Genomic DNA, 16,052 nt, shown 5'->3' with positions numbered 1-16,052 from the left:
TCACTTTTAATAGTCGAAAGTCAGTAGAGGGTAACTAACCCCCCTCCCATGCCCACCATTTCCCCAGACACATACAATCGAAATTTTGAAATAGCCATTTTATTCAACATAGTTGAAAAGTCTTTGAGAATCACAACTCCTCCCCCTCCCCACAGCCCTCAGGGCAAGGGTTGTAAGTTATGCCCTGGCGGCATTTAAGGTTTATATAAAAAGGGTGATCGTATAGACTTTGGAGGGTCTCAAGTGCAAATTTTGGGATGGCCATTAGTTGTTGTAGAAACTTCTAAAAAGGTTCATTTAATTGAAAATTGCAGGGGCTAGTTCCTTTTTTGATAGTTGAAACTAATGAGAGGGCAACTATCCCTCCTCCCACGCCCACCATTTTCCCAAACACATCCAATCAAAATTGCGAGATAGCCCTTTTGTTCAGTGTTGTCAAAAGATCCAGAAATTATGTCTTTAAGGATGAATACCACCTATCCCCCACAGCCCCCAGGGCAAGGGTTGTAATTTATGACCTGGGCGCATAAAAAGTTTTTATTGAAAGAGTGGTCGTATAGACTTCGGAGGGGTTTATTTGATTGATAATCACAAGTTATAGTACTCTTTTAAAGATTCGAAGTGATCAGGGGACGGATCCCCCGCCCCCACACCCCGTATTTTCGTGAAATGCATCTGTAAGAAATTTTGAGATGACGATTTCTGTCATAGAAACTTCTAAAAAGTGTCGTTCGATTGGAAATTGAAGAGGCTAGTGTCCCTTTTGATAGTCGAAGGTGATTAAAGGGCAATTAACCCCCCTCCAACACCCACTATTTCCCCAAACTCATCCAATCGAAAATTTTAGAGATTTTGTTCAGCATAGTTAAAAGATCCGGAAATTATATCTTTGATGATGACAACCTTCCCCACAGCCTTCAGGGTTATAAAGTTTATATAAAAAAAGTGAAATTAAGCTTCGGAAAGGGCTCATTAGATTGATAAGCGGAAGTTTTAGTACCCTTATAAGATTCAAAGTGATCGGAGGGCGGACACCCTCTCACACACATTTCGCATTTTTCTGCAATATATCTGATAGAAATTTTGCGATGGTTATTTGTTGTCGTAGAAACTTCATAAAAGGTTCATTCGACTGAAAATTGAAAAGACTGTTCTCTAAAAGTCAAAATTGATTGGGGGGCAACCAGCACCCCTCTCCCCCAAGCCCATCAATTCCCAAAACACATCTAATCAAAATTTTGAGAAAGCTTTTTTGTTCAGCGTAGTTGAAAGGTCTGGAAACTATGTATTTGAGGATGACACCCTCCCCCAGCCTTCAGCGCAAGGAATGTAGGTTATGCCCCGAGGGCATACAAGGTTTTTATGGAAAGCGTAGTCATATAAACTCCGGAGGGGGCTCATTGGGTTGTAAATCAGATATTTTAGTTCCCTTTTTAAGAGTTCAGGTGATCGGCGTCACCCTCTTCCTCTTCCCCCCTACGTTGTGTTTTCCTTAAGTGTATTCAATAAGAATTTTGAGATAGCCATTTGCTCGAAAATAGTTCAAAGACCATATAATAAGGCCTTTAAGATATACAGATTAGAAGATATTAAGATATCCTACAGAGTTTGGGGATAAGGGTTATAAATTATGCCCCAGGGGCATATAAGTTTTTTATGGAAGGGGTGGTTGTGTGAACTTTAGAAGAGGCTCATTTGATTCGAAATATATAGTTCTAGTTCCTTTTTAAGAGTCAAAAATGATGGAGAGCAACTAGCCTTCCTCCCTGATATCCGCTTTTCCCATAGAAATTCAATTGCATTCAAATGAAATCGTGAGATAGCCAGTTTGTTACTAATGGTCCAAATGTCCTATAATAATGTCTTTAGTGTGAAGACAATCCTCCAGAGCTTATTGGCAAGGATTGTAAGTTATGCCGGGGGCATGTAAGGTTTTTGTGGAACGAGTAGTCGCATAAACTTGGGATCGGATGGAGCTCATTTGATTGGAAGTTGGAAGTTTTAATGCCCTTTTTAAGACTCAAAACTAATGGAGGGATCCCTCTCCCCCGAAGCCTATCATTTACCAAAACATATCCGATCGAAATTTTAAGAGCACTATTTTGTTCAGCAATGTTGAAAGGTCCAGTAATTATATCTTTGAGGATGTTAACCTCCCCACAGTCCTCAGGACAAGGGTTGTAAGTTAGGCAATTCGTTCATTGTTTACACATATTATATGTTATTGAGAAAGGTATGCATGTTTGAACTTTACTTTCCAAGAAGACGAAGGGTATTCAGGTGAGTCTTTCAGAGAATGTTGAGGGGACTGTTGAACTAAACCGAAACACATCATGTGTATACGGATTGTTAAAAGGGTACACAAGAATAATTGAGTACATTAATCTGGAAAATTCAGGAAATAATAAGGGAAATGATCAAAAAGACAATATTTGCATACTACCAATACTACTACAACTACCACCACTACTACTACCACACTACTCCATTTACATTATTAAGGGGAGGTTTGAACTGAATCAAAAGACGCTATGTGCATGCATATTGTCAAAATAGCTTATGTCAAGAATTGATTTGTGTATTAAGTTGAAACTTTCAGAGAATACTTAAAGGGGAAGATCATCTCACTAAAAGGCAATATGTGCACACTACTGCTAATACTACTGTTACTGCTACATTTGCTACTGCTACTACTACTTCTATTGCAACTACTTGTGGGGCTAAGAGCATTAAGATGAAAATAAATATATGAAACTCAAAACGAACAGAAGTTACAATGAATAGCCGAGTGAAACTGAAAACAAGCAAAAATTGAGTAGGGCTGATGACCCCCATGCCTTCTTAAGACCAGAACATAATATGCGCTTTGGAGAAAACAAAATACATTTTTAAATGTTTTCACTTTTCTTATTTTCAAAAAAAATTATCAAAACTTAAGGAATAAACATCATTATATGTCAATGAAACTGACAATCCACGGTCTTTTTTTTCAGTAAGCGCAAAACTCATGTTAAATTCTGCTCGTTTTGAGTTTGACGTTTCGGGCCATGGGATATTTCATTTTTAATTATCGGAAAATTGAGCGTTTGATTTTCTTCCTGTCATACAATGTCAACAAAATTGGACAATTAAAGCGCTAGGTGTCTCAACGTCGCCACTACTGTTGGCAAAATAGTGTTGAATCGAACAAGGCTGGATTTGACGAGAAACGACTTATTAAATCCTATGTTAAACTTGGCTTAGAGGCGCTGAAACACATTTTAATGCTTTTTATTGTTTAGCCAGGTGTTTCCTTCAAAATCTGGCTGTCAAAACATAATCTTACTAGCGAAACTGGTAAAAAGTTGCCGTATTTGGTATTAGTAACCTGGCAAAGCTTTATTCTGTTGCTAAGTTTTATTTGCTAGTCAAGCCTAAAGGCATCCAAAAAACAATAAAAACTTAATGGTGGATTTCTGGTTGCTATTTAAATTTCCTGACAGAGAATCGACAAGTTGAATGCTTTTAGGCTTGGCTAGCAAATAAACATTAGTAATAGAATAAATGATCTTCAAAAATCTTTGTTATGAGGTGTATTGTCGCCCATACTTCGATATTTTTAACTTTATATGTGGCCTTGTTGAAGATTCAGTTCCAGTCTTTGATTTTAGCCTCCGTCCTTAACATTTATAAAGCGACAAAACCTATAAAGCAGCATTGAGGCGTGATCTTTTGAACCGTACATTGTACGGCCTTCTGGTTCTTTAATATATCATCCTCAAGACTTAGGGTTTGGGTTAGATGCTCCATATATAGTTACTAGCCGTGCTTTATTGTTTCATGACAACCGAGAAAGACCTGTGTATCACTTTTCTCTTCATTCTTGTCCAACAGCAATATTTGGTCTTACTATTCTCATAGTGTAGCTGATTCAAGCAACGATTACTTACATCAAACTTGTGCATTATGTTTTATGGAGTTCCTTCGTAATGTGGAATGAATATCTAAACAGAAGTTTCTAGTACTTAGGGACACATTTTGGCCTTGTTGAATCTCTGCTAGCAGTATGGCTATTCTTTCAGTAAATTTCTGCTGAATTTCTTTTTGTGTTCTTACATTAGAATAAAAATGACATCTTTTTTTTAGCACCGGTGGAAATCTAGAAGGGAACACGAATGCAGATGGAAGGCAGAAGAGGAACAGAAAAGCGGTGCAGCGACTTGGAATAAATGCTGATGACTTTGATCTAGATTTCCTAAGGGAAGTCGGAAAACACACGAGCAGTAAATATAAGAGACACATTTAGACAACTATTAGATAAGATATTAGATATTTATTAAAAAAAAAACTACAATCACAGGCCTCGAAGGGTCGAATTTGGATTTCAAAGTAAGGGAAACAAAAACACAAAAAAATGAAAAACGCAATGAATGCAAAAAAAAAACTGAAAAGAATCAAAATAAAAAATCAATCACTTACTAATAATTTAACTGGTAAATGTCAGTTAAAAAGATAAAAAATACTAAAACTAAAATAAAAAATAAATATATGTAAAAAATTAATATTCGCTTTAGGTTTTAGGCACATTATTTTCATTTATCAAATTAGAAACATCATGAAAAGGCAACATCGTTATGCTGAATAATATATTCCAGTTCGCCCTAGGATTACCCCGATACTACTACATTCTCCCTGCGATGCTAATTCTTACTGGCAAATATTCCTTCTTCAACTTTCTGCTGTGGCATTTGTACTTTTATTTCATCTTATGCTAATATGTTCTGCTTTTGTCTCGTCATCTTGTGGGCTAGTTGGTGAAATAATTCTATGAATATGGTCTATTTTTCTTCAGAAAAATAGTAATTTCGGCACATATTACAGTGTAGCCGAGTGCAGTTGAACTCTTGCTCATGAAGGGTCGTTTTTGGGCTCATCGCCGAGGTCATTTTTCGAAACCTTCCTTTAACGGATTTGTTTCAAAGCCACCTAGAATATCTTTGTTCTCTTTCTTTAATGCCCTGGTTTTTGTGGTATATTCAGTTCGGATCTCCCTGCTTTCCCATGTGCTCGTAAGTTGAACGATACCAGTTTTTGCTTTTCGTTGCCTTCTTTGAAGACTTGAACTATAGCTCTATAACTTTGCCAATATAAATAATCATATCTATTTTCCCCCTGTTTCAGCATCTATATTAATGGTGCACTTCTGTTGAACATTTTCTCGCCCTTCCACTACAACTCTGGGTCACTAGCTTATTTTGGGGTTTCATGCGAAACGAAATCCATCACGATAATTCAAATGAAGGAGAAAACGAAACAACCCTTTATCTTGTCAGAAACAACCCTTTTTCTTGTTTTTCCATTGAGTGTGCTTCATTGAATATCACTTTAAACTTAAAAAAACATCTATCTAAGTGGAATCAGCATGAAAATACAATATTTTGTTTTATATACATGTTGTCTTTATACTGCTATTTTTATAATTTGGCTAATACTTCCACGGGTACTTCTACTTTACTTACTATTCAATAACGTGAGCAGTTTAAAATTCAATGAAAACAACGTTTTATTTTGTAGCTAGAGAAAGAATTATATTTTAAATTGAATATTTCGTTTTTAGGTGGTCAAACTATCCCTGTATTTTTTTTTTGTTTATTATTATTATATATATATATATATATATATATATATATATATATATATATATATATATATATATATATATATATATATATATAACTGAAGGCAAATTATCTGTCCAAATGATAAGAACGCATTGGAGGCAAAATGAGATAAAGAAGGGATTTCGTTTGCGATCTCGAAATTCTCCTCCGCGCCTACCTTTGCCATGTGCGGCCAGTATTGGAGTATGCATGTCCTGTGTGGGGAACTTCTGTACTACATACTGTTCACTTAATACACGAGCTAGAGTCAGTGCGGAAAAGGGCAGTTAGGATTATCCTGGGATGCAGTGAAATTCCCTACCAAGAAGCGCTCAATAAACTTGAAATCCAGTGCCTTGAGCAACGACTGAGCAATCTCATCATGAGATTTGGAAAAGCATTGCTTTCCAACCCAACCCACCGTGTCATTCTCCCCGCAGATGCCCCAAAAAACAGAAAAACCAGACAAAAACTCAAACTGACACCTATACGTACACGAATAAACAGATATTGTAATTCATTTGTACTATTTTTTACGTCTATGTTTATCTATGTTTAACATGTAATGTTATGCTATTTTCATACGTCTATGTTTAATATGTAATATTTTTGCAACTGTAAATTAGCCAAAAGCTACGAAAGTTGTGTAACAAACCATTCTCTCTCTTTCTCCCTCTCTCTCTCTCTCATATATATATATATATATATATATATATATATATATATATATATATATATATATATATATATATATATATATATATATATATATATATATATATATATATATATATATATATATATATATATATATATATATATATATATATATATATATATATATATATATATATATATATATATATATATATATATATATATATATATATATATATATGTATATTATATATATATATATATATATATATATATATATATATATATATATATATATATATATATATTATATATATATATATATTATATACTTATATATTATATATGTATATAAATATATATATATATATATATATATATATATATATATATATATAGGGTCAGGCTTATATATTATATATGTATATAAATATATATATATATATATATATATATATATATATATATATATATATATATATTCTTGCTATATATATTTCTATATATATATATATATATATATATCATATATATATATATATATATATATATATATATTATAATTTTATATATAAATATATAATATATAAAAATATATATTTAAAATATTTTATATTTAGCGAAAACACAATTTTGCGAACATCTTAGGCTTTGAAAGAAAGATATAAAAAGATCCATTGCTTGGGAAAAAAGTAACCCGCCGCTTTCAATGCTTTTTTGAATTGAATTTCATGAAAATTAAGGAAGGTTTCCTTTTATAATGGGTCTTCAGTCATACAGGCCAAAGAGAATAAAAGGATAAGCGTAAAAAGAAAAAACTTGATTCTTCATTTTGATTTATGTTTATTTTAAGGTTTATTTATTTATTCACAGTAATATCTGTTATTTGAACATTTAACCTGATTATTCGTTTTAGTTTCTGTTCGTTTGAGGTTTGATTTATTTATTCGGAGTAATTCTGCAGGTTTTAAGCTTGACTTGTTGCAGGAATGCAGATTTTTCTCATTTTAGTTATAAATCTCATTCTTTGAGAAATTTTGAGAGTCTTTTAATTCATCACCTACAAAACGTGCTAGTTGTTAAGTGTAATGCCCTATTTAAAGAGTTTTATTTTTTAGATTGTTTTAACTTGCTGTTCTGATCTTAATAACAATTACAAGTTCGGAATTTTAATAAACTACAGAATCTTCCAGACTCAAGATTTATTTTCTTATAACAGTGTGACTACCACCAGTGTAGTGGAACCGTAGGATTATCTTGCGCGCTGGATTAATTGATTGTAACGTAATTGACTTTCTACAATCCATATGTGACTATTTGTTTGCGTCTTATTTTATTTCTACTGCCGTTTGAGCTTGTAATGTAAAAAACTAATTTTGTAGTACTTTTCAGCCAATAATTTTCTATTCAAAAAATAGAGTTCCAAATTTTGGATTAATACTTTTTTCTGTTATAGGAGGCGTATTAATGAAAAGTATTAAAAAACATTGGTTCGTCTAGGACAATTTTGTGAAAGATATGAAATTTATCGATTTAGCCCAAGTTAGGAAAATAGAGATGACGTGTAAAACTTTAAATCGATGCATATTGAGATCTATCACCCTGCAATAACTTAATCTCAAAACTTTAAATCGATGCATATTGAGATCTATCACCCTGCAATAACTTAATCTCATTGAATAGGACACACTGTATACTATTAAATTTTCTGACCTGATTAATAGTTATATCCATTCTTAATAAATGAGTTTAACGAGTTATTTGTATAGTGTAACAAATCCGCTTCTGTGGGCCTCCCAATACCAGCCAGTCCAAGACAAATGGACTTCTTAAACTATTGGTTACTTTGACCCTTATGAAAAGGATGGAGTTCCAGGACTCTTGAGCGTGATGGGCCTGTCACCTGTATGCATTATTTCTGCTAAATCGGTGTTATCATTTGCAGTTATCATTATTTGAATTGCAGGTAAAAATCTGCGTCGATTAGACCCCAGAGAAGCGAGAGCAAACGCTCGTAGTTTTCCTTTCATTACGTTGCCGCCCTGGTACCTAACCAATCAAAACACAAGTTCGGCTACAGAAGGTGACGCTCCTGGAGCTAATAAAACCCCTCTTATGTCTCTATCTGGAGATATGATTGGCTATATGGAAGATTTCAGGTAAGCTATTCATAAATTTCATATGCCTAATGATGAATTTCTGAGATCTAGTATCGAAAAAAAAGCAATGTGGCAAAAGTATTTAAGTATAGGCCTAAAAAGAAACCATAATCGTCTTTACTGTTAATGATGACAGTTTTTCCCCTCCTTTCTTTGCCAACAGTATACCTAGGAGTATATGGAACTATTACATAGTGATTTCAAAAATTTAGCTTGTTTACCAATAAGATGGCTCTGCCGCCATTGTTTGTTTTCTCCTTATCCTTTTTTCCTGATTCAGAGTGGATGCATTAACCTCATCTTAAAAAAGAGAGAAGTATCTGCCATTTTTTCCCCTGGTTACTTCGTATGGACTTGGTCGTTGTAGAAACATGAAAGGAGGCTCATTCAATACAGAATTGAAAGCTGTAGTTCCATTTTTGTGGGCAGAAGTGATTTTGGTTAACCACCACTCCTTCCAGGTCCTTTGCTCTATTTAGGCACCCTCGTAACGCCCTGTGGTATCAAACTAGAACTTCAAGATATCCATTTTGTTCAAGTTAGTAAAAACTTCCGGTAAATACGCCTCTGGCAGTGTCATTATCCACCCGATCCAAAAAATGTCATAATCATAATAATGATAAAAATAAATATGAAAAAGATAAGATTTTGTCACCAGGAATTGAGTCCTAAAAAGGGACAACAGATTTTTACTTTTAAACAACTTGAAACTTATACCCAAATAGTATTTGTAACAAGACGTGGAAGCTCGTTCTTTGCAATGCTGATAAAAACTTTTTGTGACACTAGCACTGAATTAGACGTATATAGTTGATTTTTCTCTTATTTTCAGACAATTTTTTTTGCTAACAATAGTAACAGTGTATAGAGAACCATGTTAAACAAGAGCTAAGAGCTTATATGGCAATTGTGACAAGGTTGGAAGAGCCCAGAGTCAAGAGCTCATATGGCATGAGCTATTGCAGAATTCTAAGAATCAATAGATTGATTTAAAAGGAAAATCAGAGGCTTAATGCCGGTCGAGATTTAAGATAAGAGCTCTGAGACACGAGGTCCTTCCAAATATCAAAATTCATTGAGATCCGATCATCCACTCGTAATTAAAAAATACCTCATTTTTTCAAATTTTTCCTCTCCCTTCAGCCCTCAAGATGGTCGAATCGGGGAAAACGACTTTATCAAGCCAATTTGAACAGGTTCCTGACACGCCTACCAATTATCATCGTCTCAGCATGTCCAGAAGCACCAAACTCGCCAAAGCACTGGACCCCCCCCTAACCCCCCTCCAAAGACAGTGAATCCAGTCCGGTTACTTTAATCATGTATAAACGACATTTGCTTATTCTACCCACCAACTAACACCAACACTCTAAGCGTTTTCCAAGATTTCCGGTTTTCACCTCCAACTCCCCCAAATGCCACCAGATCTGGTCGGGATTTAAAACAAGAGTTCTGAGACATAAGTTCCTTCTAAATATAAAATTTCACTAAGATCCGGTCTCTCATTCTTAAGTTAGTCTTACTTAAGTTATTCTTAAGTTAATACCTCAATTTTTCTAATTTTTCCGAATTAATACCCCCTCCAAATCTCCCAAAGAGACCGGATTCAGTCTGTTTATGTCAATCACGTATCTAGGACTTGTGTTTATTCTTCCCACCAAGTTTCATCCCGGTTTCTCCACTCTAAGCGTTTTGCAAGATTTCCCGTTTCCCCCTCCAGCTCCCCCAATATCACCGGATATGTTCGGGATTTAAAATAAGGGCTCTGAGACACGAGGTCCTTCTAAATATCAAATTTCATTAAGATCCGATTACCCATCCTTAGTTAAAAATACCTCTTTTTTTAATTTTTTCTCTCCCTCCAGCCCCCCAGATGGTCGAATCAGAGAAACGACTGTTATCAAGTCAATTTGTTCAGGTCCCTGACACGCCTACCAATTTTCATCGTCCTAGCACGCCCAGAAGCACCAAAGTACTCGCGAAAGCACTGAAAATCCCCCCTCCAACTCCTCCAAAGAGAGCGGATCGGTCCTAATTATGATAATCACGTATCAAGGAAATTTTGCTTATTCTTTCCATCAAGTTTCATCCCGATCTCTCCACTCTAAGTTTTTTCCAAGATTTCCAGTCCCCCCCCCCCAACTTCTCTCAATGACACTGGATCTGGTCGGGATTTAAAATAAGTAATCTGAGTTACGATGTTATTCTAAATATGAAATTTCATTGGGATCTGATCACTCCTTCATAAGTTAAAAAAACCTCTTTTTTCTAATTTTTCAGAATTACCACCCCCTAATTCCCCCAAAGAGAGCGGATCCGTTCAGATTATGTCAATCACGTATCTAGGACTAGTGCTTATTTTTCCTACCAAGTTTCATCCCGATTCCTCTACTCTAAGCCTTTTCCAAGATTTTAGGTTTCCCCCTCCAGTGTCACCGGATCTGGTCGGGATTTGAAATATCCCGACCAGGGATATTTCTGAGACATCTCTGAGACACGATATTTTTCTAAATATCAAATTTCCTTAAGATCCGATCACCCATTCATAAGTTAAAAATACCTCATTATTTCCGAATTAACCGTCCCCTCTCCCCCCCCCCAGATGGTCGATAGGGGAACGACTATTTCTAATTTAGTTTGGTCCGGTCCCTGATACGCCTGTCAAATTTCATCGTCCTAGCTTATCTGAAAGTGCCTAAACTAGCAAAAGCGGGACAGACAGACCGACAGAATTTGCGATTGCTATATGTCACTTGGTAAATACCAACTGCCATAAAAACTGAGTTCTTCAAGGGAATTGTTGCTACCTGTTTTAGTGACACTATGGATTATCGTGAGATGATTAAATTTGACACGTGGCAAGTTTGGGTAATATTGTGTTGTAATTTCCGTATTTCGTAATTTTTGCATTTCGTAATTTTACAATCATATTTTATGTGTTACAAATTGTCATTTTAAGCTCAACGCCATTTACTCCATTGTTAGCCGCCATGATCAGGTCGTAATGTGTTTCAAAACGAATTTGTTTGCTTATTTTCCAAACTTCTTTAATTATTATTTAATTTAAAGGTTGTTATTTAGATTAAAGATTATTATGTTTTCTAACACCCTAGACCCGCAGTCCCTAGTCCCTAGACCCGCAAAGAGCCAGCGTAAAAAAAATAGGGTAATGGCCAGGCGCCCTGAAAATAGGACCTAAAAAGACCAAACAACTTTTTTTCTCTTTTGATCGGTTTCAAAGTTAGATCCTTAAGTCCTTGGGCCATGAGGGCTCCATTTACAAAAAAAGAAAAAAATTGGTTCGCCTTAAAAAAAAGGGATAAAAAAAGCCATATTTTGGTATTTGCTTACAGCTTGAAAACTACATATGTAAGTTCCTGGGCTTACGGAAACCCTAATTTAGAAACGAATTTTTAGTTTTTAAGGCCCCTCTAAAGTAGTTTAGAAAGCTATTTTCAGATCAGCCTAAAATTTTTAGGGAGATCACTCCCAGGGTCAATAGGACTCTAAATTTTTCTTGACGAGGGGAAATTATGAGAGATAAAAAAGGAGCAAACCTTAATTGAAACTTGCATTTGTAAGTTTTTGGGACAGGGGGGGGGGGGGGGTCCTTATATGCATACAAGCTTTTGAAACCGCAAAAAGGCAAAAAATGTCTTTTTTTAATTACATTGAAATTTATTTTTAAGTCCATGAAATAATGGAATGCAATGCACAAAAATTTGAAAAAGATATTTGTTTACTAGATAAAGGACCGAAAAATCCAGATTGAGGACGCATGTCCATTGAAGATGTTACCCAAAAGTGAGCCAACTTGTACTGATGGGCTTGGAACATCTATCCAGAAATCCTTGACTCAAGAACAGCCCAATGCATAAAGAAAATGGAAAAAAAAATACTTCGGTCGAAAATAGGGCATGGAAAAGGCTAAATCTTTTCTTCGAACCGCTTGAAGTCTGTATTCGTAAGTGCATCAGCCAAGAAGCTAATATTAAAAAAAGATTGTGGGGGAACAGGCCCCCCAAAAATTAGCCAATATTACTGTTCTTTTTTTTCTTTTTTTTTAATTGGAACTTAAATCTGTAAGTCTTTGAGTCACTCACTATTAGAAACGCTTGTTTGTCTGTCATTCCAGACGAATTAACGGCCCTGTGTTAGTTCTTAATTTTTAGTCAACCTGCCTCAGACCATAGGCGGGCCTGCCTTGTTTGCCTCTCATTACAGGCGATCTAACGGTCATATGTCTATTTTAAATTCTTGTTCAACCTGCCTGCGACTCTAGGCGGGCGTGTCTTTTCAAAACTAACACATAAGTATTTGTCCAATAAGAGAGTCATACTTATTCCCGCCGTTTACCCGTGCCATTTAACCAAATACTTGGAAAACTATAGATTTCACCGTTCGCCTACAAGTCCAGAGGACTTGTTGATCATGTGTCAATGCTATGACGCGGTATTCCACCTACCCTTAGACTGCAAGCGGCGAGACCTATTAGGCCTAGGTTTCAATTGTTCGCCGGTGAGTCCAAGCAAATCCAGTCCCGGATTTTGTATACAAGTCCAGTAGACATTGTCCGTGACGTGTCAACCCAAAATCAATTCAATCATACATCCCTTAGTTTTATGAATACGGCTCTATCAACAAATGAAATGATATTATTTTTATGCAATCCTAAACAGAGCTTATGCCAGATTTGTGTCTCACTCACTTAAATCACAAAGTCAATTTTCAGAATTTCACCTTCAAAGCTTATCAATGACTCTCTTATGAATTTAGTACAGCCTCGCAAGCTTCGCTTATGTTGTGCTATTGATTAAGAAATGTTTATTCCTAATAAAATTGTTCTACTACTACTATGAAACATTGAAAACTATCAATTACCTACCTCACGAAAACATTGAAAACTTGAAACAAAACATTTTGTATCCTATCGTTAACAATTTCTTCCCCGGATTCTCCACAGAAAAAACTAAGATAAGTTTTTTATGTATTAGTGCCAAAAATTTCGTGCGGATAATCTTGCGAGTTTCTTGGATAAGTTTGCTGTATTGACGAATTTATGCAAGGCAAATGATGCATGGGAGAAAACGTAGGTCTATGCTGTTCTTCCTGTCTTTGAACAATAGTACAGTTATATTGATGAATTATCATCAACTAATCCCAGTCGGCCCCTCCTTTCTTCACAATTATTACAAGCTGCTAAACTTAATTTTCAAATTTTAATGAAATTCAAAAATACAACTTCTCTAGTGAAAGTTTTATGTTAATGATATTACCAGCCTGAATTCTTTTTCTGTGATTTAGAAATGGACAATAGCAGTTAGGAATTGATTTATTTCTAAGTTATAATATCCATGCTTTGTGTTATTTTTTATTGGCTTTTGGTTTTTATTTTGGTATTTTATTTGGTTTTTTTATTGGAATTCTGGTAAAGAGCTATTTCTTTTATTGGTAAAGAGCTATTGAAGCCAGTTCTGTTACCATATAATTATAACTCGAAACTAAGTCGATCGCCCAAAGTGACGGCTCTGTAATAAACAAATTAATGTCAACTGCACTTACGTGCTTGGCTTGACCTGGCTATGACACTGCTTATTAACAAATGGTACTTATCTCTATTTTTGTTTGGGGAAGGGGAGTGGAGCATGTATAAAAGTGTTGGATACAAACTGCAACATGTACGTTTTACATTTCAGAGTTAATCGACCATTTGATTCATCAACTGGATTTGTTGGGTATAACTTTAATGTGGATGACGAAGATATAGACGTGCCAGAAGTAAACCCACTGATTCTTCCAACTCAAGGGTTTCCCCATGAAAGTGCTTCCTTTCACTTGCCAGTTGAAGAAGATGGGTTGCCGAATTTGCTAGAGTCATTCAATTCATTCTGCGACTTACCTGATCCACCAGACTTAGGGAGTGATAAGGAAGATGGTTGTTTAACCCCTGTACAGGAGATCAGAACTTTGCAACCAAGGTAAGTTGCCTAATTTTGTTAGTTTAATATTCTAAAGAAAAATAGGTAGCGTACCAAGTGGGAGAACGGTGCAAATTGATTCTTTAAGTATGTTGTCGTGCAAAACGAAGAGGACGCTTCTTAATTTGCTATATTATTTCTTTGTTCTTTTTTTTGCATTGGAGATGTCAAAGGTCCTGTTCTTGTCTATTTTTGAATTAGACTGAGGGAGGGAAACGTTGCTATTTGTGAGTTAATTGGCCTATTCATCTGTAGAAAAGCCGTTTTTTTATATTTGGACTTATATATGAAATTAAAAATAAAAGAATTCCAAAGCTAAGGAATTGCTTTACGTTAAAGAAAATAATAGCCGGGTGGTATTGTTCTTCGAAGCTTATTTTGTCCCTGAGATTTTTTTGCACTAAACGCCAAACTATACTCCAGAAACCACAGTTTTGGTGTTTTTTATCTTCCAGTTTAATGGATATTAGGCATAGGTCTGAAGAAAGCATGGGGGTTGTCAACCCTAATAATTTCAATTTTTGCTCGTTTAGAGTTTGACTCGGTTATTTATTGTTATTTCTGTTTGTTTTGGGTTTCATTTATTTATTGATGGTGATTTGTGGCAATTTTACGCTTGGAAGGTTATTTGACTTCTTTCCTGCACATTTTTGGTTTAATGGAGCTCTTTTTATTGAAAAACTTGTTTTGTGGAAAAGTTTTTTTTTTAATTAAACTTTATTCGTTTTTTATTGACACGGTCTTTCTCGTGGACAAAAAATATTTTATATCTCTTCGGTTTTTTCAAACCGCTCGTGGTAAAGAACTGTAGTAAGGAGCGACCCGGCTCAGTAGTAACCGAAACTCTAAAAAAAACAGAATTTTAATACTAATAATTACGTCAAAAGAATCGTATTTTAATGCTGATTTCAAATATATAAGTTTCATCAAGTTTAGTCTTACCCATCAAAAGTTACGAATCTGAGAAAATTTGCCTTATTTTAGACAATAGGGGAAAACATTCCCTAAACGTCATGGAATCTTAACCATCAGCACACAACATCACACCATCAGATTCAGCGTATCACAGAACTGTACTTTAGAAGTTTCAAGCTCCTATGTACAAAAATGTGAAATTTATTATTTTTTGCCAGAAGACAGATCACGGATGCCTGTTTATTTCTTCTTCTTTTTTCCCATGGGTGATTATATCGATTGTTATAAAAGTAGAGTTGAGAGGAAGAGTCAAACTTTAGTGTAAGGAGCGGGGCGTTGAGGAGGGAACAGCCCCTTTTATATACGGATTAATTTCTGTTCGTTTTATTTTTAATGTCGCTCCTTACTTTCAGTTAATTTTTTTTTTTAATTTCTTTAAGAATCTATAGTTTGGCTTGCTGTTTGTATGGTGGCGAAACTTTTTTAACAATTTTTTTGTTTAATTTAGTTTTATACCTCCTCAAGCTGACTTGAAGAATAAAACGTAATACAATCCACAAAAAATTATATTTGTATGCTCTTTGACTACCTGGGTACACTTGTATTCTTTTGATTTCAATTGGAATAGCAGAAGTAGTAATTTTAGTAGCCCTATAAGTTTCTGCTTCATACCTCCAGTCGTTCTCGAGATATTGCTGAGGTGT

The 16,052-nt window shown here is 34.9% G+C and overlaps 1 protein-coding gene across 2 annotated transcripts in view; it reads left to right on the top strand.

Annotated features, from left to right (window-relative positions):
- The window catches only part of LOC136032778 (condensin-2 complex subunit H2-like), an 86,988-nt gene that overhangs the window by 36,172 nt on the left and 34,764 nt on the right, over positions 1–16,052 (top strand). For both annotated transcript variants that reach the window (XM_065713138.1, XM_065713139.1), the window contains 3 exons: positions 4,126–4,262; positions 8,263–8,455; positions 14,152–14,433. In XM_065713138.1, the coding sequence (XP_065569210.1) occupies positions 4,126–4,262; positions 8,263–8,455; positions 14,152–14,433 (612 nt within the window). The remainder of the gene's footprint in view (positions 1–4,125; positions 4,263–8,262; positions 8,456–14,151; positions 14,434–16,052) is intronic.

Source organism: Artemia franciscana, chromosome 11 (assembly GCF_032884065.1).
Source record: "Artemia franciscana chromosome 11, ASM3288406v1, whole genome shotgun sequence".
Taxonomy (NCBI): Eukaryota; Metazoa; Arthropoda; class Branchiopoda; order Anostraca; family Artemiidae; genus Artemia; species Artemia franciscana.
The sequence above is the reverse complement of the archived record's forward strand: the minus strand, read 5'-3'. Positions and strand labels throughout refer to the sequence as shown.